The 23,215-nt window shown below is 39.6% G+C and overlaps 2 protein-coding genes across 2 annotated transcripts in view; both read right to left on the bottom strand.

Annotated features, from left to right (window-relative positions):
• ube2f (ubiquitin-conjugating enzyme E2F (putative)) overlaps window positions 1-5,108 on the bottom strand; it is a 37,604-nt gene extending 32,496 nt beyond the window's left edge. Inside the window, exons 1-2 of the mRNA XM_031291645.2 lie at window positions 4,921-5,108; window positions 3,245-3,274 (exon numbers count right to left, since the gene is read on the bottom strand). Of these exons, the coding sequence (XP_031147505.1) occupies window positions 3,245-3,274; window positions 4,921-5,035 (145 nt within the window). The 5' untranslated portion in view covers window positions 5,036-5,108. The remainder of the gene's footprint in view (window positions 1-3,244; window positions 3,275-4,920) is intronic.
• A 12,005-nt stretch (window positions 5,109-17,113) lies between these two features.
• On the bottom strand, window positions 17,114-22,519 carry zgc:162780 (uncharacterized protein LOC555377 homolog). The gene is made up of 6 exons (XM_031291602.2): window positions 22,063-22,519; window positions 21,775-21,935; window positions 20,559-20,775; window positions 18,354-18,457; window positions 18,081-18,218; window positions 17,114-17,757 (listed from the first exon to the last, which is right to left on the bottom strand). Exons 1-6 carry the CDS (start codon window positions 22,171-22,173, stop codon window positions 17,661-17,663), a joined length of 828 nt encoding a protein of 275 aa, XP_031147462.1. The 5' UTR covers window positions 22,174-22,519; the 3' UTR covers window positions 17,114-17,660.
• Window positions 22,520-23,215: the final 696 nt, after the last annotated feature.

The following is a 23,215-nucleotide window of genomic DNA, read 5'->3' as shown; positions in this document are numbered from 1 at the left end:
TCAGGAAGACAGTTGGCACAACATAGTGTTTTTTTTTTTTAACTATTTTCACGTGTAAGCAGTTTTTAAAAAAACTTAACAGCACATCAGCCCTTTTCCCTGTTCTTGAGACATGTGAAACATGTTAGTGTTTATGACTGTAATGAATGTAAAACTCAAGTCATGCAGAGTAGATCATTTACAGTACTGTTGGCTGCACGTAAAATACAGCCCTCCACAAACAACTGATGATCATTTATCACATCTGAAAGTGAAACTGAATTTGTCTTCTTTTGCAAACTTTCTCCACCAAGCTCATATATCATTTACGCCAACTTGGCCTGAAATTTGTTGAGCATCACATGGGACCAGCAGTCATCAGATATGTCAAATAACATTATACAACAGCACAGTGTAAATTGACAAAAGTATAAAAATGTGTATGTGTATGTGTGTGGTAATGTTTAGAGGGAGGATAATGATGGTAAACAGGATATAATTTTGAAAGAAGTTTATTTTAATAACGCTTTTTCTTTTTTTTTTTTTTTCCCCCGTAACATAGCCTAGGCTTAACATGCTTAAACTCCAAATCAGGGTCCAAAATTAGCACCATCTACCAGCCAAATGCTGGTAAAATATGCATGTGGCTGGCAGATTTGCTTCACTCACCAGCCAAAAAAACAATGGTTATCTATTGAGTGGCTGGTGGACAAAAAAGATCATTTTGGACCCTGCTCCAAATCCATTCAGATTAAAGGCTCTGACACACCAACCCGACGGCCGACTGTCAGCAGAAAAGGCAGTTGGACTGATCAGTCAGCTCCCGTCTCCCTGAGTGGGTCAAAAAAGTGCCTCGGAACACACCGAAGCGACGCCGACTTGAGCGTACGTTCTGCGCATGCGCGAGACGTAATACGTCTCCATAACAGCAGGCGGCGCTAATTGTATTGTCGCCCAAAAAATTAAATGACGGAACATCTCTCTAGACCGAGTAAACACAGAGCACGCTGTCGTCAGTCACTGTTTTCATCAGAGAGTGTTGATAGTAGTCAAGAAGGATCGTTGTTGTCATTACTCGCTGAACGGAAGAAAATACGATGGCTAGTAATAAGAAGATACTGCCGTTGTCAGCTCCAGTTTTCTCGTGCACTGATTCGCTAGTCAAGGGCTAGCACTCCACCAATCAGATTGGTCATTGAGTCACACTGCCCACTGGCCGATTCAACAAGTCAAATCGGCTAAAATGGATGCCGACAGCTCCTCCTCCGACTGACGACGGCACGGAACACACCGAACACCGACCTCGCCAGACTGTCCAACGGCCGATAATCGGCTTGGTGTGTCAGCGCCTTAAGGCAATATCATCATATATGTTGTGTTTTTTCAAATTGTTTGTACATGCAATTCAAGAACAAATCTGTTCATACGAGTGGTTCTTCCATGAGGCCCACTGTGTCCTATATGGTTTTTTGAAAGCACCACTGCTCACTCAGAGTATATATGATGAGATCAGATCCCCTCCTCCTTTTTTCCTGAGTTCCTATCTGCCTGTAACAGTGAAAATCCATCAGTGTAATACAGCAAGTCCAGATCCACGGCACAAAGCCAGGTTCCCATGAAGCATAGTGTTGAAGCCTCGTGAAAATCAATACTTTCCACAGGAGCATATTTCATCATTGTTGTTGGTAATAAAGCATGGATCGATGAGCATAATAGTCATGTGGGCTGTATCGTTTCTTTAATGGCGCTTTAATGAGTCGTAAAATCATTTTTCAAATTTCCCTCATTCACCCAGTTGTTCACCTCAGTTCCCCAAGGGGTGTAGGCCAACAACCCCACAGCTACTGCAATGTATTTCTGAAAATCTAATTTATATATCCTATACACAGTCAGCTTCCAGTGTGCAGCAAACATACAGGCTGTAGTAGAACTGTGCAATTAACTGAGTTCGGCTCGACACCCAAAACAATGTAATCAAGTAAAACGATTATTTTGCACATTATGCTTTGCAAGTAAACTCTTATATTGTCTCGTGTTCTGAATGGGGGAAAAAAATATGAAGGGAAATTCCAAAGTTCAAGGTGTTTTCACTGGGAATTTGTTCAACTATTTTATTGTATTTCTAAGTTCAATAAGTAATCGTGTCAAATAATCGTGTTTTCAATATTGACCAAAATAATCGTGATTATGATTTTTTTTTTTCCCATAATCGAGCAGCCCTAGGCTGTAGAGTAGATTCATGCATGGTGCAACCCATGCGTGGTGTAGTCCTTTTTGACCCATATTGTGTAGATTAACACTGCTGAATTATCATGCGTCTTATCTAGAAGATCTTTGACAGCTATTATTTCCCAGCAAACCAGTCAGTTTTCTTACTTTCTTGTCAACGCTGTGTGCTACATACACTGTTTCCTTCTCTGGCTCTCATGATACTCAGCTGTGAGGTCGAACTCATCCGATCACAAACAACAACATGCGGAGCTCAGCCAAAACAATCATAATTCATTCAGCACTACTCATGCATAACAATAACCAGATGACTGAGTAATGAAGATCTGATATACTGTTATGTAAATGCTCAAATAAAAAACCCGAACTAATATAGTAGTTGGGGGTACAGTCTGAGCAAATACATCCTGAGGCCAGAAGTATAACAAGCATGAAACCCGTCCAAGGCTCAAAGCGCATGTGTTTACACTCATGGCTCATTTCCAGCTTAATACAGCAAGAAATGTATTTGGAAGAGCTGGGCGATCTGGCTAAAAATGAAAAAATATACATCCGATTCTGCCTGAATACAGTTTTAAGTATTGTTACAAATAAACTACACCTTAAAGTATCAAAGCAACTTGTCAGAACACGGAGCACATCTATGGGCTTGGTTTTGTTTTCATGCCTCATCTCAAACTATTGTAGGAATTATTCCAATATTCCCTAATTCCCAAAACACAAAATATATTCAAAATTAGCATGTCCGAAACAATTCCTTTATATTGTAGGAAAAAGGAAAAAAAAAAAACAGACTATAAATGTTATAAATGTTTTCTTCCTAAGTTGAGAACATTTAAGAACACGGAGGACACTATTTAATATCCTTTTTTTAAGTCAGTTATTTAGCTGTCTTAGCAGTGTTTCAGATGTATTGACTAGGAGAAGATGTGGACCTGAACAAACACTAATGTAAACATGGGGAGAAATGCAAGGTGAAATGAACTAAACTAATTGAATAAGATCAGTGTGTATGGAAGTGCAAAGCAAAACTTACTAGGGAGATTGGTTTCAAGTTCTGCAACTTCTGTTGAGAGAAAAACAAAGAACCATGAATAAAGGTGGAGAGAAAAGGGCAAAGACAGAATTTTTTGGCTAAATCCTGGATCTTCGCAATCCTACCTACGGCACCTTTAAATAATGAACCTAGGAAAGTGACTCTGCATAAAAGTATAATGTATAATATGTAGGGCTGCAACTAACAATTATTTTCATAGTCGATTAATCTGCCGATTATTTTCTCGATTAATCGATTAGTTGTTTGATCTATAAAAATGTCAAAACATGGTGAAAAATGTGGATCAGTGTTTCCCAAAGCCTAAGATGACGTCCTCAAATGTCATGTTTTGTCCACAACTCAAAGATATTCAGTTTACTGTCACAGAGGAGAGAAGAAACTAGAAGATATTCACATTTAACAAGCTGGAATCAGAGAAATCTTATTTTTTTTAATAAAAAAATGACTCAAACGATTAATCGATTATCAAAATAGTTGGCGATTAATTTAATAGTTGACAACTAATCGATTCATCGATTCATCGTTGCACCTCTAATAATATGCACGTTGTAAATGCATACAACACAATGTAGCAGAGGAAAAACAGAATTTGATCAGTGGGTTAAAAAAAAAAGAAAAAAAAGAACCAACAGAAAGACGTGTAAAGAGTAGGGTGTTGTTTAGCTGGGGTTGCCTCTGGGGTAAGTCTGGTTGGATTTCTAAATCTCAGGTTCTCGGTTTTAGTTTCACATCGCTGACACTCTTTTCACTGCTTATTTGCATCAGCAGGTTTAACACTTCAACACAAAAAGGTGAGGGGGGAAACTTGCTTGGTTTCTCTGTTGTTGTGGTGTGTCGTGCTAAGACTTTTTCTATTGTCAGTTATACAAACATATGCTTTGAGATATCAGAATCAGAATCAGAAAGGGCTTTATTGCCAAGTACGTTGCACATACGAGGAATTTGTCATGGTGTTGTTGGAGCATGTCACACATACAAATATAAGAAGGATAAAAAGAATATAAACAATATAAGTGCAAAGTGTAATAATAAGGTACTGTAATGATACTCTGAATTTTCTCTCACTTAATTTTGATAATAATAGTGTACTAACAGTAATAATAATAGTAAACATCTCTCTAGACAAAAACAGTTTAACACAAACAAAGATTGGTCATTCAAATTATTGGGAAAAGACACTTACATCAAACTATACTATACTATACTATAGCCTTAATTTCAATGGTCATGGTAACTGGGTAAAATAATACATTTAAGTCCTACATTTACAGACTAAAGCAAAGACAGGTGAATACCCAGAAAAGAGAACGCATTAAGGAAAGTGGTGGCGGGCACAAGGGGTGAGAATGAGACAAATGTAAATAGAATGACAAAAACTGAGAAGGACAAGGACATCCATGAAATTTAAAGGAGGAGAGAGGAAGCTGCATCTCAAGGCAACCAGAGGTACCTATAAATAAAAACCAAGGAGCAAGAGGCAAAAACATGGACAGATAGAAAAAGAGGAAAAAAAGAGATGGAGGTAGAAACAGAGAAAGAGAAGGAGAAGGAGAAGCACAAACATCCATGGAGGAAGAGAAGCATGAACGCTTATATATTTATGAAATGAAATTTCCTGGAAAACACAGTCCAGAAACAACTTATGAAGTAGGTACCTTTGGTAAGGAGGCGGTCCCTGATGGAGATCCTATGGGCGGAGTCGGAGGCTCCAGAGGCACGGCCCGCCTTTCCTCCATCGTCCCTCTTCAGCTTACTGGCCAACGTAAGCATGACTACGCTGCTGTGGTCTGCCTCGGTCTGCCCCCCCGCTGAACTCTGCTGCACTGCACTGCTGCTCAAAAGCCTGACGATCACACACACCATAAAGAATGAATTAGACGTGGCCGGTTAGCTCAGTTGGTAGAGTGGGCGCACATATGCAGAGGTTTATTCCTCGACGCAGAAGGTCCAGGGTTCGAGTCCGACCTGTGACGGTTTTCCTGCATGTCTTGGTTGTCAGTGGTTGCATGCTGTAATATTTCACCGGAAATAGTATGCATTTCACGTATTATTGGTTTCATACTAAGGTTTCGGACATACTCAAAAATCTCACATGCTGTACTGTTTTAGCCTACTAAATCACATGTTAGTATGGAATTTCAGACGCCACCAATGAAAGGCTGGATGGATGAAAAAAAAACATTACAGAGAAGGGTCTTTCAAGGTACATTATATCCAAGTCCAAAGTTCAGTTCTGACCAGAAAATGACAGATCAGATACATCAAAAACATATTTTGCATATTCTACAATATGGGTCACATTGCAAAGAGATAAAAAGGACAGAAATGGTTTAATGGGTGAGACACAGGGAAATAATGAGGTTTAACTCTATTCCTTCCTATTCTCCCTATAGCAAAAAAATAACAACTAAGACACCATTTAATCACGGTGGAATAATGGAGTGCGTGACATCGATTAGAGGAGCCAATTGCAATTAAACTCCCTGTTGTGGAAAGACGTGTGGGGCTACAAGGTGTCTAATACTGTAACTGTTGAGTTATAGTCTTGTTATATGAGACTACCTGCAGGAAATGAGGTATTTAATAACACAGCCTCTGAAACTTTCCTTTAGATGCAAGACTATTTGCTACAACAAATAAAATGTATGCAGTATAAGCTAAAGGAGGTAAATTCTGACAATCTGCTCTTAAAACATTCATGACCATACTGCTGTGGTTTTCAAAATGGGACCGTTGTATGCAACAGGGAACTCAGAAGTTCATAACAAAAAGATAAAAAAGAAAACACATCTTATCTTTGACACTCTTTTGAATATCTCAACAAAAACCAGACAGAGGGGAGCCTACAGAGACGAGCGTCACAAATCCTCTAGTCTGGCTCAAAGAATGTACATTTCTGCAATAAAGCCTGACATCCTCCCCTATCGTTATCTCTGCTATCAGAGTCTAGCGCCGCCCAGGACGGTTTTGATTGGTTTAAAGAAATACAAACAAGCCAGATTGTTTTTTTCCCCCTATCCCAGATCAGAATAGATAGGTAGTGTAGCCAGACTGTACTCCAGCGCTGACACTGTGCTGTGGAGATAGGTCTGGCAATGCAAGACTACAAATTCTCTGATAGTATGAAAGGCATTTTGTCATTGCAAAATGACATCAACAGACTCCTGCAAAGTAAACAAAGGAAGCCAAAACAGTACTTCGACGTCATGCTTCTGCCAACTTTCCTATTAATGCTGCAGCAGGAACCTTGTTAAACTCAGAGATGAAAGCATTCACTTTTTGTTAGGGGTGCACCGATTGCAAATTTCCGACACCGATGTGTAGAATTTTCATTTAGCCAAGGTCGATGCTTGTTGTTTTCTTTTGCACCAGGTAAACAAATAAATAATAAAAAAAACAACAATATTAAACCATCTTTATTACACTAACTTTAAATGAGCAGAAATGTAATTAAACACATTCATGAACAGTTTGAGTTTCTCCGAGTTTTTGTTTTTAGTGGCGCCATTAAATGCACCATTAGGTTTACGTGAAGGCACCGTAGAGTCCCGTCGGAGCCCACATGCTTTACCTTTGTTATTTGTTTACATAACTCACTCACGATGAAGGCAAAATGTTGCCACACTTTAGGGAAGAAAGATGATTTTCCCCCGTCATCTCTGACTCCGGCAGTGGCCATGGTGTCTGGAATAGTCAAGCTGCAGTCTACCGGTATGCTACCGCACCTGTTCTTGGAAGGTCACAAGAACATCATTTTTTTTTTAAGTTGGGTAGGTACTGTTGTATGAGGCTACATTTACATTGCTACATTTCGGTTTAAAAACAAATATCTTTTGCTACGTTTACACCTCGCATTCACACTGCTCTGGCGTTTCAGAGCCCCTAAACCAGAGAAATTTGAAAAGACTTCTGACCCCGTTTTGACGCCAATGTTTCGCCGCCTGATTGGGTCATGAAGTCTCATTCTCTGAGACTAAGCTATTAACGTTACCATGGCAACTACCAGCAACGGGCGGAGTATACATACTGCCTCCTGTTTACCCTGGCATGCGCATTCCCAGTATACGAGAATGTTGATGAGATATGCGGTTTGGGTGTGTTAGTTTAAACAGAGATTAGTTCTACTGGAGCTAAAAAACACTTTTGTGCACGGAGTTTGCTTTGGCTCAAAACTCTGCTTAAAAGCAAAAACGCAACAATGTTTATGTAGCCTAAATCAAACCAAGTAACACAACATAAAGGCAGCGCAAAACAGATAAACATTGGCTACTGCCATCGCCGCATGTCAACTTATTTTCCAAAAGGCCGATGACAGTAAATAGGGTGGACATTGGCCGATTCCAATGTCCGGCTGAAGCATCGGTGCATCCCTACCATTTGTAAACACGTCTTCCTGTAACTACCAATGCCATGCAACAACAAACCGCCTGAGTGGGTTTCTGCCTTTGCTGTTGCTTACTTATTTCCTGGGAGTTTCTTGTGCATTTATTGTAAATGCATTTGTAAAATTAACAATATCTGTAATGGATTAAATGTATTTTAATCAAGATGATACAGCTTTAGTCTGGCAAAGATAATGTATCAAAAATATTGTTTACATTAAATTGTCAAATTACCTAAAAATGTAATCATCCAAAAGTTTAAAATTAGAAAGTCATGTTAAAAGGTGCTCTAAGCGATGTCACACGTTTTTTTGTCACATACAGCAAACATCTCCTCACTGTCCGCTAGCTGCCTGTCCCCTGAACACACTGTAAAAAAAACGCGGTCTCTGTAGACAGCCAAGGCTCCACAAACGCCAACAAAAACAAACTGGCCAACCTGCACCACCAAACATAACAAACAGTGTTCCAGCGTTCCAGCCAATAACCGACAAGAAGGATTTTGGGGGTGGGGGTTGGGGGGTTAGTGCGCAGAAGCACGGAAGCGAGGGGGAGGGGACGGGATGAAGAGGAGGGAGGGGAGAGTTAGTCTCGTTTTGTTTGAAAATACTTCAAACGTCAACAAGAAGTGCCAGAATTCCAGAATTCAATACTGATCAGAGTTTAAATTTAAAAACAAACAATACAGTATGTCATCATCTAAAATCACTTAAACTTTCAAAGACAATCACCTTGCCTGGTGCCGCATCCGTACTGCCTAACAACAACCTTGACCCACTGCATACATTACTCGCTTAATGTAATATAATTCAGTCTTGAATGGTTGGTCCCACTGATACCTTCTGCTGTTTTGAAAATGTTCTGTTTCCCCCTAGTTTTCTGCTAAAGCCTACTATTGCTCTTTTACTGTTGTACAATTCTGTAGGTAGTGCAGAGGCCTTTTAACCTTTCCTCTCTAGGGGAGCAGTTCACTGGCATCTCTGCACTCTGTTTTCAGTGTGGAAGAGCAGCAGTAGCTGACGGTGAAGGTCTCAGGTATCAGTGAGTCCATAAAATGTGTGTCACTGAGTCTGACTGTCAGTGACACACATTGCCCACCTGCCTCAGCTGTCAGTCACTGCACCCCCGTTTTGCTCACTAACTCAACCTGGATGTGAGTCAATAAGCTGCAGGGGTAGGGACAGGGTCATGCAGGTCAAGCAGACAACATAGTTGGAAAAGAAAAGAAATGTAAACACAGGTTGATACAACTAACTAGCAAGTAAACACGCACGCATTGATGAAATATCCTGTTGTTCAATCACACCGAACTCTCCTGGGTCTAACACAAAGGCACACATCTTTTTCATAGTAACGTTACAACAAGCTTAGCTAATTACTATAACCACGAATACACCTAAATTGGTAACGTTAGCATATGGAGTATGTTCACTTGTTCAGTAAAAAGGTGTAGCCTGTATTTAATTGTAAAGCTATAACTCAATGCATATACTCAGTTAACATAGTATGATACTCAGACACAAGCCAGTGCATATCCATTAAGAAACGATTAATGCTATTGTAAATACTTTTAGAAGTTAACAGTTACCACCTTGTCACTGTACTTTTAGCTTAACCAATCGCAATAACAAACCGCTAACACCGCTAATCACAGCTAGCTAGACACAATGTCCAAGCTTAAAACATGTCTCAGCTCAGGCTTATTCCTAGCACATGTGGTTGAGTTCACTAAGAAATGTCACTTGTTTTAATTCATGAAAACGCAAGCGAGTTTTTTGATGAAGTGTCTATGCTAGCCAGTGTTAGCTTGTGTGTTAACTGAGCGTTGCTGTACCTGCTGTCTCAGAGCTAGCGCTCCGTGCTACACCATAATCAGCCGCCCTCCTCTGTTCAAGGCGCTGTCTGCAACTCCAGCCGGAGGTTATAGGAGGCACGTCCGAGTGTAAATACCTTCAAAAGTGATTATTTGTGGGTTCGGGGTGGATATAAACTGATTGGAGAATAAGCTGTCAGAACTTCGCTCCGGTGTCATGGGCAACGGAAGTGCAGTAAATGCCGTTTGGTATTGTTGTCCGTGTAGACATGGCGGCAGATAAACAGTTCCGCAGAGCAGAAGAAGAGTTCCAGTCGGTTTTTGTAGGTTCAGGTCATACCATAACTGAAACAGAGACGGACCAGGGACCCCCTACTACATATATTGTATAAAATGAAGTTGTATATTAAACTGGGCCTACAATAACTTTTAGGGCAGCCTAAAGCCTTTATAGATACCTTTTTTTTTGCATAGAATACTAAGCTATTCAAGCTATTCAAATAGCCTAATAATTGTCGGCATGATTTTATAAATTATTTTATAAATCATGATGTGGAACAGTAAATCCTTTGCGATGAACTGTATCTGTGCTACCTTAGTGACTACCTTACCTATGGGCCAGTAAGCCTATCATCAGTGGGGATTTATATTAGCTAATAATATGTTGGAATCATGTTAAGACTTTTTAATTTTTTTTTAAAAACGTTCAAAAATGAACAATAATTTGGAGGCCCCCCTGCAATGACTCTGAGGACCCCTTAGGGGTCCCAGACCCCCTGTTGAAGATCCCTGCCATAGATTGTTAATATCAAGGTCATACACAGTCATAAGTTCAAGTTCAGGTATGAAAATTAACATAGTCACTAAAGAAGCCTGCTGGTACTGAGTGGATATGTTTTATTGTTGTGTTGTAACATTCATTAATATTTATGTTATTTATTTTGAATTATTACTCTAACTGTCTAACGTACATGTAGAAACAAAACCCTATACAGTACTTTACATTAGCACATTGCCCAGAATAGATTCAAATTTGTTTCCTTTCCCATCTTAAAAAATAGTTAAAAATAAGCTTTCTACAAAGAGATGAGAGAACATGTTTGCAGAATAAAGAGCAGTATGTATGCTGAAACTGCCTTATTCCTTGTGATTGTGCTACTCTGAACCACTGAACAGGGTTCAAGATAATAAATCTGTCCAGCAGTTGTGAAGCTTTTTTTAATACTACACTATTTTATTCATTATTGTTGATAATTTATTTATGTATTCATGTATGTTTGCTTTGCTAATTATCCCAACATTAAGTAAATAAACATCTTCCAAAATTCACATTAAAACTACAGCAATATAATGTTTAGGAAGAAGCATCCACATGCTGAAACCACACACACACACACACACACACACACACACACACACACACACACGCACACACACGCACACACACACACACACACACACACACACACACACACACACACACACACACTCCTTGAAAAGTGCACAATTTGCAATGGAAAATGGAAAACTTAGACTCACTGTATGACAGAACAGCTGATTTGCTTCTTGGAGCAAACCCAGTCCACCCTAAAGTATTTGGACAACGCTATGATTCACTCAGCCAGTTGTTATGGACCCAGGGGCATGAGGGCTGTCACTGTAAACAAGAGCATGCTAATGACTGACCTGCCTGGTTGGATGAAGGTTTTTAAAATGAGGAGTCTATTAATCTTGGAGCGGATGAATATAGTGTATTTCATCTACATCTGTTTAGACAGGTGTTGGCCATCAGGCTTTCTGCAAAGCTCATATGCCAAAGGTTTTGCCCCTGTGACAATGTTATGTTCACTCTCTTCTATTTACACCCAAAACACATTGCTTTTGTTATTCAATGGATGCCGGCTGAGGACAAATCATATATCTGTGGTTATGCGGGTGGTTTCACTGTGTTGTAGAGATCCGAATAAACTCTATTGAAAAACATTAATCAGATTAACACCCAAACAATGAAATGATAAAAAAAAAAAAAAAAAAAACGGCCTTAAGTTAGGAGAGGTAAAGCCTTGTCAGGAGGAAGAGATGAAGAACAGAAGGTCAGAAATCCAGATGAGATCAAGAATTCTGGACAGGAAGGACAATTGTCTGAACATATTGAAGATATCAACAATTGGAATCAACTTTCCATCCTCTCCTCAAATGACCCAGTAAAGAGAAAATCCAGTACTGAAGATGAAGGCATTCACTTTGAAAGAAAATCATTCTGTCACTTCAAGGTCTTCGAGCTCAACAACAGCGTAAAGAGGGAGATAAGAAACGTTTGTTGTGCTTCTCTCTCCAAAGGGGATAATTAAGTGACGCGGATGCACCTTAAGGAATTTCAGACTTCTGTTTATCATTTTGGACAGCTTTTGAAAACTGAAATGTTCATTTAGCTTTCAACTTTGATGTCTGCAGAACAATGACTTGGAAATGTTAACCTCAAGTCAAAAAAAAACAAAAAAAAAACATCTGCTGTCTGTATGTCGGATACAAAAATATTAGGATTTGTCTCCTGCTGCTACAGTATGTTGTGGACAATCCATGGTTTGGGTTGTCTTGTGGGCAAATGATTGGTCTCACCTCCCGTCTATGACTGAGATTCAGGAACAGGACATGCAAAATGCATTGTCCTATCAGTGACTCGAAAAAAATAAATAATCTGAGGTTGTGTTGTTTACACTCCTCACAATGCACGTGCTATTTGGTGTACTTACTTGCTTTACAGTAACACATGTTCCTGGATAGAGAGGGGGGGCTGTATATATGATTGAAGAGGGAAACTTAATTTAAAACAATCATATACCTGCATGTGTGTTTCTGTTCGTGGGGTGACTCTCTGTAATAGTTTGGAGGACGAAATCAAATTGAGTAAAAATGTCACACAGTTTAAAGTTAAATACAAAAGAACCATTCTGGAAAGGCATACAGTAAAGAGGAGGGAGGTTGCAACCCATGAGAAAAGATGTTCAATTTATTGACGGGTATAGTGTATCATTATGTATTAACTTGTTTCAGTTTTGTTCTGATCTATTTAGAAGCTAATTTTGCTTAATACATATACTGGATGGACAGTAGCTAAAGGATGGCACATAAACAAATTATTGAATTAGCTTTAAGCTTGTAAACATGCTAACATGTTTTAATTATTAGGCTACTAAAACAAAGCAGATGAGGCTGATGGGAATGTCATTGGTTTTTCAGGTATTTGGTCCTAAAGTAAAGTATTGAACACAGTTTGAGCTGATAACGGCGCTAGATTAAAACTTAGAGGCTCACCAACAGCAGTAGGATTTATCCTCTGTGCACCATGGAACTGGAACTGAAAAATGTTCATGACAATCCATCTAAAAGATGATGAGATATTTCAGTCTTCGCTCAACTGAGATTTTTCCTATGCCTACTTCGAATCATTTCCACAGTCCTCTTACCACAGTCCTTAAATGTATTAGTTATACCACCAGTTACTCTGTATATGTACATCAATTCATTCACATCAGACTGTGACTGTGACTGCAGTGACAGTAGCCCCGGTGGCTCTAATCTTAATCATGTCAAAACAAAGTGTTACACCGGGGGCTTTGCTCTCCGTGCTGGACCACATGACCCAGATGTGAGTGTCTACTCAGTTTAAAGGAAAAAAAAAACTTCTCTACAGCAACATGACTAATGCACAGGTCATGATAATACATCCTGTTTTATGCTGTGTGTTCGCTTTCTGCTGTACTTTTGCTATAAGCTGTAAAAATAAAAAAAGAAGACTCTGTACTCTATTTGAAATGAATTGAAAATAAGAACTTACTACTTATGTGCAAGCAGAGCACAATATTCAAAATAATGGCCAAACAAACACCGGCATACCGCTGTTTTTTTACACTAAGTTATGCAAAATATGTCACAATTTAAATCAAATTTGAGTGAAATTGACTGCAGCAGTTGCTTCTGAGAAGCATCTTAGTTTAGTGTTTCAGGTTAACGTCACATGCGCCAATTTGTCATTTCAGAAAAAGACATATCCAGCCCCTGACACATTGCAGGACAGACACTAGATGAGTGGCTCCTAACAGTTATTTTCTCTTAGGGTCCCAATGGATGGCAATTTCCTAGCTGAGACTCAGAAATAGAGTGTTTAACTTGATAGCAATAGGGCACTGACAGAAGAAAAATTGATGGCAATAGATTGTCGCACTGTCCTCAGTCACAGGCTCAATGCACATAACTCATCTATTGAACCATGGGAGGAATGTCTCCCCACCACCACCACCACTAACTTGTGTTACCTTGTTATGGAATCAGTACACTCCAAAAAGTGAAAACATTTCAATTGAAAATTCATACAATATGTGATTTTTTAATGCAAGAAAATGATAGTGAAAGAAATAGACACAGTGACGCCTTAGACTTTGACGGAGACCAGTGAAGGATATTAGAAGCACTTTTCTGGTGATGACTGAGCGTTACTGCGCAGCCTCCAACTGAGCTTGAAGACGTGATGTGAGCAACCTGTCTGAAAGTTGGAAGTCTTCTGGTAGCTGTGCCAAGAGAAATCTCAATCATTCCCAATCTTGCAGAGACGGAGAGCGTAGGTATATGTAAGGAGATAACATTGGCACAGGCTAATTATTGCTAACTAAAATGCTAGTTAACATTAGTAATTAAACTTAAACAGCTAATGTAAGTCGAAACTGCCTGCAAGCTTCTCCTGACTATACGGTAATTCCTCTACTATGCGACAGCAAGTAGCGTGGTTATGACCCAATCGTTAGCCTATTTTTATAAAAACGTCTGCTACGGAGCCATAACGTGAGGTACAAGGTAATGGAGCCTTTTATACATTGTCGTGTTTCTTTAGAAATAAACAATGGACAAATAAAGTCTTTAAACACTTCAGATGTAAAGTCGTTCGCTGTCAAAGTGGCGCCAAAATGAATGGCAGTCAATGGAATGCTAACGGCGGGTGATGGCTTGATAGCCTCAGAATCTCCCCATAGGAGGTACGCTTTCCAGATGCTCGCTTACCCCCTTGGTTACACAGCACTTTGGATGCTGAGATGGAAACATCTGTCCAGCAGACACACCAGACATGCTCACTGTTTGACAGAACAGCTCTGAAGTCAGTCCAACTCACTCTGCAGTATTCCAACACAACAGGACAGACAGACTGAAAGTGTGAGTCACTATCTCAGGAATCTCATAGAATCATTGATATAAATAGGCATAGTGCATTTGTCTTTTGTCACAAAGAAAAACGATGTAAGCTCTCTCACTCGCTCTCTCTCTCTCTCTCTCTCTCTCTGTGTGTCTCTCTCTCTCTCTCTCTCTCTCTCTCTCTCTCTCTCTCTCTCTCTCTCTCAGACAAATACACACACACACTAAGACACACGGAGAACTAATAACCTCTGTTTGATTTGAATATGGGAAGAGGAAGGACGTTTTCTCCTGACTAATACAAATGAGTATACAAATGAGTTTTAACTCATATTTGTGTATTCAAAAATGCTGTATTCAAAAGTGCTGGAACGTAGTTTTGTTTGATAGTTCTTTGTGGTGGACTTCGAGTTGTGTGTGAATTATCGCTTTTATAAATTCTCGATTCATGATGACTTAACGTCATCAAAATAAAAAAGAAAAAACGCATATGGAGCCGGAGTGTGCAACACTTTTTTCTGACTTTCAGGTCTACATCCAGTGATCACCACCTCAACCCTTGGTGTGCGTCAATATTTCCTTTTATAACATTGCAAATACATATACTACTCTATAAACCTACAACGTTGATGACCAATGTTTTTTGTGTACGTCGTGTGTATAAAAGTGAAATCTGTGACAGACACTGAAACGCTGTATTATAGAAGGGAGGATCATAGCATGACAAGAGAAATTTCATCAAACAGATATATAAAAACATATGACTTCAAGCTGAGCCTGTGGTGAAAAAAGATCTGATTTCACAGGGTGGGAAGGGAATGTTTTTCCATCAATGATCTTCCAGACAATAGCACAATGTTTCTAGATCTGAGGGAACATTGTGCTCATACAGCTGCAACAACAGATAGACAGAGGGGAAGGCTTGGATTCACCATAGTGCCATGTTTTTTCAAATATAAACTTGGAGCTGCATAAAACCTCACTATCCATTTGCGATGAATCACTCACCATGTAGTGCATTTAAAATGATTTTTAACTTTTTAAGATTTGTAACTTTACATTTCTTAAAACATGAATTATAATTTACTAGGATTGGGATAATAGTTATGATAAAGATGTTTTAGCCCATCACTGTAAAAAGTAGTAAGTAAACTCTACTAATGTGGAATATTTCGTTGCAATATTCGAGGGTTTGTCCAGTCAGGAAGTTGCTTCATGGTTATCAGTGACGGACAGAACTTTTGCTCTTTTATTCCAATATGGTGCACTGCACTGCACAAATCAAGAATCAAACAGATAATAAACATTGTGATAGCTACTAACACAAATTTACCGTTTTTGATCAATGATACTGTCAATGATGATGATACTTACCACACACATACACACACACACAGAATTGTGTGGTATGACTAAAAGCTTTACAGCGGGGGGGGGGGGAGGAGTTGGAAACCGTAATAGCCCAAGGCCAAAAGCCACTGTGCTACCAGGTGCAGACCATACAAACATGCCCACTCACAACACCTGCATTGTTCATAGGCCATGGCCTCTAGTCATGCCAGCGGCTACCAATAGCACAACTGAAGGCTGAAGGCTGCACTGGGTTTGTGACAAATGTCTCCAGCATTGACTAAAATTGAAAGAAGCCAGATCTCAAGTAAGGGCATATGGGATGTTTTTGTTTGTGAGAATGTGGATAAAGAAAATAAAAAAAAGAAAAGGTGCAGGATTCTGTCACAGCAGATCTTCCAGTGGTGGAAAAAGGTTGCTGAGAGCATTCCCACACAGATGTGAGAACAGACAGCGGGGGGTTCACATACAACGGGCGTGACAAGCATCACAAACACGACTAACGGCAACTGTGAGAATGGTAAAGACGCATAAATCAGTCAGCGGGACTACTAATCATCTAAATACAAAGATAAAGGCCATTTAAATGTGTTTTGGAGAGACTGCATGCTTTCCTGTCTCTGGTGTCTTCCAGCAAACAGGACAATTTAGTGTATATTATACATAGAAAATACATATACAACATGCCGTGATTGAAATATACTATATTATTTTTGTTTACATACAGATAATGTATGTGTCAGTCAGTAAATATGATGATATAGTGTCCCATGTGTAGAGAGTGCCAATAATCACTTTTAATCAAATGTCTCCCTCTAGTGGTATTTTGTAAAAACAACATATCCAAATACTACACTTGTACACTTTGTTGACAATGGGTGAGTCATTTGAAAATGACCATTTACACATAAAGCAGATCAATTACAACATTCAAGTGTAGCTACTGCATTCAGGGAAGCTTCAGACAAAGATCCTCTGTGTATTTTACAAATCACTATAATGATTCAAACATAAATCTGCAGTGACCGCAGCACCAACGAGAGGCAAAAGGAATGCTAGATGCTGATATTGAGGAGAAGACAAGAAGACATACTTTATTAATCCCTGAGGGGAAATTCATTTTTTTTCACTCTGTTATTACACACATTACACACACAGGTCCGAAATACACACAAATGCTGAAGGGCCCTATAGATATGCATTAAATGGAGAGATTCCCAAGCCAAGTCCCGACGGAGTGAGCGACTGTCGCCCGGAAATCTGCACAGTACATTTGTGCATGTTTTTGTTAAAGAAACAGCTGATCAGCTCTTTCCTTAGTTGAACTTTAAAGCAATAGTTTGATATTCTCAGAAAGCTTTCTTGCTAAAAATTATTTCAGAAGATCAATACACTCTCATGTCTATGAGAGAGGCATCACTCTTCTCATTTAACTTTCAACAAGAAAGTAAATAAGAGTATTTCCCAAAATGTCAAACTATTCCTTTTAAATATGTGACATTTGTATGCAAAACAGAGAGTCTAAGCATATATACATAGCTTATATAAGTAACAACTAGCACACTACACACTAGCATTCTGTATTTAAATGTCCAAGAGAAAACCTTCACACAGAAAAGTTGACAAAATACTGGGGGGGTAGCACACGTTCCTGTGCTGGCAGTAGTCAGGCTTCCTGGGGTTTGCAGGCCAGAAGGTAAAAATACTTCACAGCCACCATTACCTCTGTCTCCACAGAGGTCACCCTCATTACGGACATCAACCTGAGGAGGCAGTGTGTCATCATTCAGTATTAGGGCAACATACAGTATGTCAGACACTGGTAAAAACCTTATATCTCCAATATGGCAGTTTTAAGGAGCCAAAGAAATCCATGTAAAAATGTGTATTTTTTTTCATAAAACAATAATATCCTGAATACATTTTCTTCATGTGTTGATAGCACATAGATACATGACATTCATAAATACAAATCATAGGTCTACACTGCTTATTATCATTTTTACAGTGAGCACTGTCAAGTGTGTGGTATGCACACAAGTGTACTGTATACTGTACTGTATTTGTGCTGCCATTAGGCATTTACCTTTGACAGATGTCCTGGGAGAGTGAGGTGGCTTTCTGCGGGTCCTCTCTCAGCAGAGCCTGATAGCTCGAGAAAGACTCCACCAACCCCATGTAGCTGGACAGAGGCATGGGTCTTTTCACCCACACACACTCTTGCCTGTAATACATATTTAATAAAAACAGTGAGTATGTACCTACACATTTATGTACATATGAATCCAAATAATGTTTTTTTTCCTAAGCCAAAAAGAGGGAATTTGCTGAAATTGATCAAACAAAAACATGCTCTCACCAGTCCTTGTCAGGGTAAGGGATGGATTCATAGGCCTCCCGGTATAACTCCATAGAGCTGGCACCAAGGTGGGGACTGCGGTAAGGCTGCAAGGCTGCATAAAACTGGTAAAACCCAGAGACAGGGAGTCATGAGATTGTTCATCACTATAATAATAACATGACATATAACGTATGTTTTAATCACTGATGTGTTTGCTTTCATTTCACTATAAAACAGCTTTAACGCTATGTGTGTTTGTACCATCTATCCAGAGTTAGTGTATGTTTTTTGTCTGACTCATAATGAACTCATAATCCACATTTCTACAATGTTTTGCCTTTTTTCATCTTAAAAACGTATCCTGACTCCGGCCATCACTTTCTGACTCCGTGGCAGAAACCCTCATACATGCTTTCATTACCTCCCTTTTAGACTACTGCAATGGAGTCCTGTCTGGGGTCTCCAGCAAAACCCTAGACAGGCTCCAGTATGTCCAAAACTCTGCCGCCAGGGTCCGCACCCACACCAAGACGTGGCAGCACATCACCCCAACCCTCATCCACCTTCACTGGCTCCCAATTAAGTCCCGCATCAAATATAAAATCCTCCTTCTCACCTACAAATCCCTCCATGCCCCTGGCCCCACTGTACCTCTCCGACCTCCTCCATCCATACACCCCACCCCGAAACCTGTGGTCTTTAGACGCTGGTCTGCTCTCCATTCCCCACACCAGAACACCCTCCCTGAAGATATTCGAAAAAAACAGAAGAGAAAGAAACACCACTTGTTTACCACAGCCTACAACCTCCCTTAGTATAGCCACTGTAATTTTGTAAAGTGTCCTTGGGATTCATGAAAGGCGCTTTATAAATAAAAGTTTGAGATCCAATAGATGGTGCTGTTGTTCATTTCTGATTGAAGGCCATTAATTGTTCTGCACAGAAAATCCACTAGAGTGTGATGTAAGGATGTGTCTGATGATGATGGCAGACAGTATAGTACACTATACGGTATATCCCCTACACCAGCAGAACTGGAAAAGTGTTCTCCTTTTGAGTTTATGGATCAGGCAGATGAAGCAGTTGGTGATGCTGGTACTCCTGTACAAAACCCCAGCAGAGGCAAAGAGAAGATACAGTAAATATATAAATATGCATTTACCTTAGAAATGCTTGTCTGGGACTGTTGATATTAGTGATTCAATTGTTTTTATAGAATGAAAAAACAAGTTGAAAAAGTTGAAAAAGATGAACATAATTTTCTTAAAAAATACATCTCAATCGTAGGCCCTTTTTACAGCAGACATTTTGACATGTTGCAGTAGGAAGAACATAGGTGTAAATAATAAAAAAAGAATGATGGCAGTTTTAAGGCCCTGCAGCCTATTATTCATGCTGGCTCACTGTCACACTGTCATGGCTTACCCAGTCCACACGTACACGTGTATTTTTAAAAACGGGGTTCTTCCTTTGTTTGTTCTAAAAAAAAATAAAAAATCCTGTCCACACATGCACTGTTTAGAAAAAATCTCTGCCTGTCCCTCTGTCAAAAACACAATGGAAGCGCTGTCAAGAACATGTCAAGCCAACAGGTGGCGAGGGCTACCGACTAACTAGAAGTCCGATGGTCTTGTCGGAGACCGGCAGTGTTGGCGGCAGGGTCTGTGGCGTGGCAGTGATGGATTATGCAGCAGTGACCTCCGTGGCAAAATCTGATGCCTGCGTTCCACAATACAATGAAGAGTAACTTTACATTTATGTGAAAACGTGTTAAAAAAGTCCTGCTAGCAAGCCTGTTATCAGCACTATTTTGGCCACATCTGCCATTAAGAGAAATGTCTGCTCATTTGTGACACCTAACAAAAGAGATAACGGCGCACACTCTGACATTACAAGCCCAAAACTCTGTTTTCTCTGTCTACACGACAACAGACAAACGGCATTTCTAAAAGTTTTCACCCTGGCAGGAGTGTTTTAAAAGTTCTGTTTACAGTGACCTTAAACATCCTCTGTGTGTGGATGAAAGGCCAAAATGCATAGGAAAAGCTATGCGTTTTTAAAAAATAGCCGTGTACGTGTAGACAAGGCCTATGAACAGAGCCATCATTAATGTTATCAGTAACAGCTTTATTGCCGTGCATCTATCTCTGTACATACAGCTAAGGAGGGTCTATCAGTGCACAGTCACAATAACTTCTCTCAGATGAACATTCTTGTAAGCACCTCTTTGCAGACTTGGTTGAGTGTATGTGAGCAGCAGTCCGGGTAGCTGAGCTCCATGTTAATGGTGTAGTTGAGCAGAGCCAAGCAGCCATTGGACTTCAGGACCCTGTGGGCCTCCTGGAGAAAACGTGGTCGGTCGAACCAGTGGAAGGCAGACATGGCTGTCACCAAGTCCACCGAGCTGTCAGCAAATGGCAGCTCCTCGGCCACACACTGTCTAAAGATGGAACAGTAGCAACAGCCAAGTCAAACTTCTGACTACTGCTTAAAGTATAAAGAATACAAATGTAGGGGGTTTTCAGGTACTAGCTCTTGAATTGTCAAGCTACTTTTTAAATGTGATGTGTAAATTGCAGTCTAATGTGCAGTGCAACAAACCACTGTTGTCTTTTAAACAGAAAAGCCTGATGCAGATGCCAGATGTAATAAGTGCCTCCTGCAATTTTTTTCAAATGATCCATTGTTTTATAAAAAAAAAAAATAGGAAAAAAAAAAAAAGAGATGGTTGTTGGGTTTCATAGGTGAAATAGATCTAATAATAATACAGAAAATATCAAAACTCATTATTACAGAATATAATTGCATCATTTATTTTAAGGAACATTGGATATCATTTTTATTTTTCCATTGAAATTTTCATTTAAAAATGCCTTTTATAATAGTCTGTTTTTAAGCGTCATGTTGGTATTTTTCCCAATGACATCTTTATTTAATGTCAAGATTTATTTCATAATGACTTCACTTTTAATAACTGTATGGCTGTCAACCCTCGCTTTCAACTTTTAGCCAATCAGGTTCGCTGTTTACAAGGTGGCAAAGGAATGTCCCACCCTACTCTGCCTCTGATTGGCTATTGGTTAAATATTTGTTCTTCTATTCTGTCCTATTATTATTTCATGTTTGTATCCTATTATTTAATGTATATTCTGTATGTGTGCTATGTGTCTGATATCTTGCTGCTGTAACACTGTAATTCCCCATTTTTGGGATCAATAAATATCTATCTATCTATCTATCTATCTATCTCTCTCTCTCTCTCTCTCTCTCTCTCTCTCTCTCTCTCTCTCTCTCGAATACTAGCCAATCAGAGGCAGAGTACGGCGGGACATTTCTTCGCCATCCGTTGATTTTCCTCTGTAAAATCCATAAAATCTTCGTTTACAGACTTGAATTAAAACTAAAGAGTAATTGGGACTCCTGGCTGGTTCATGCTTACCTATATGTGATGTTTGGCTCTTTAGCATGCTCCAACGCCACTTCCACCTGGGCAGGACTAACGTCTGTCCCTACCACCGAGGCAAAGTGTTTGGCCAGCAGCACTGTTCCCTGTCCTGAGCCGCAACCAACATCCACTGCCAGCTCGAAGGGATGTCCTTTCTGGCCAAATATTGAGCACGTATTACAACATTGCTGCAAAGTTAGTTTTGATATTGTATCAACTGACAAAGCTAGTTCATTTTATATTTACCAAATAGGCTACCACACGTTTCCCACTTGCACTTACCCGTTTTTCCAGAAAGTCAAGCACCTGTCGTATTAGTTCATCTGATGGTGAGATCCTGTACTTCCAGTAGGAAGAAGCATGCTTTTTGCCTTCAAACAGACGGTAAGCCATAGTTCGTTGATCCCTCTCAACAGCTGATATAGCATACGTTTACATAAAGATAAAAGCCATCTATTTTATCTTATGGGTTTTACTGGGTAAGAGGAGCTAACTTCCACATTGAAAAGACCGTGTAGGCTCCTATTCTTTTCTGCCGGTGTTATAGCCCTACTGGTTTCCACACTAACTGGTTTCCGTATGTTGTGTTTACCTAACAGCTGCCGATGTGGGCCGCCTCTGTCACCAGATTCGTCACACAATCACAAACATATTACTGCCGATTTTCAAATCGTTTCCCAGATCTACTGTCGCGAAAATGTTTGTCTAAGTAAGCACCACATCACAGCCACCTACAAACAAAAAAAGATCTAAAAACAATATAATCATTTCAGTTCGGGTCGAGCTGGTTTCGATCTTGTGGCATAAATATAATAACTAACACCTGAGTCCGCAGCTCTACACAGTGAGCTATCATAGCTCTATAATAAACAGCTTCCAGTCACATATTTATCAACTAAGTCAGCAACCAGGTAACATTTTGTTTTGAGCTGATTTAAAACTGGTTACCTGGGCTTAGTTGAGGAAATACCCGATGACAGTTTTCACGTTTCTTTCCTCGCATCCACGGCCATATGGACTACTACTACTTTATCACAGCCACCTACTAAGCTACACGTTGTGACTGATACATATTTTTTAACAGTAACGATAACTCGTGGTCTAATATTGTCGATATACACAAGTGTTACCACCGAGTCACAGAAAAGTGGTACTACACGGCTCAGTTTGAATGCATGGTCTTCATGATTTACAGTCATTGTCTCTCCTTTTGTGTAGCCTATATGGTATGGGATATAGTAATATATATACCTCAGAATTTGCAAAACAACGGCTTGTAATACAGTGTTAACCTACTTGAGTTTGGCTGCGAATTAACCAAGCATTGTAATGTGTCTCTAATCGAATCGTTCCATCCAAACTGATGTAAAGTTGTTCTGAAATCTAACTCCGACACAGCAAAGTAGCTATTGATATTTTTTAATGAGCTTATTCA

This window comes from Sander lucioperca, chromosome 8 (genome assembly GCF_008315115.2).
Source record: "Sander lucioperca isolate FBNREF2018 chromosome 8, SLUC_FBN_1.2, whole genome shotgun sequence".
NCBI lineage: Eukaryota > Metazoa > Chordata > Actinopteri > Perciformes > Percidae > Sander > Sander lucioperca.
Note: the sequence above shows the minus strand (reverse complement) of the source record. Positions and strands in the feature narration are given on the sequence as shown.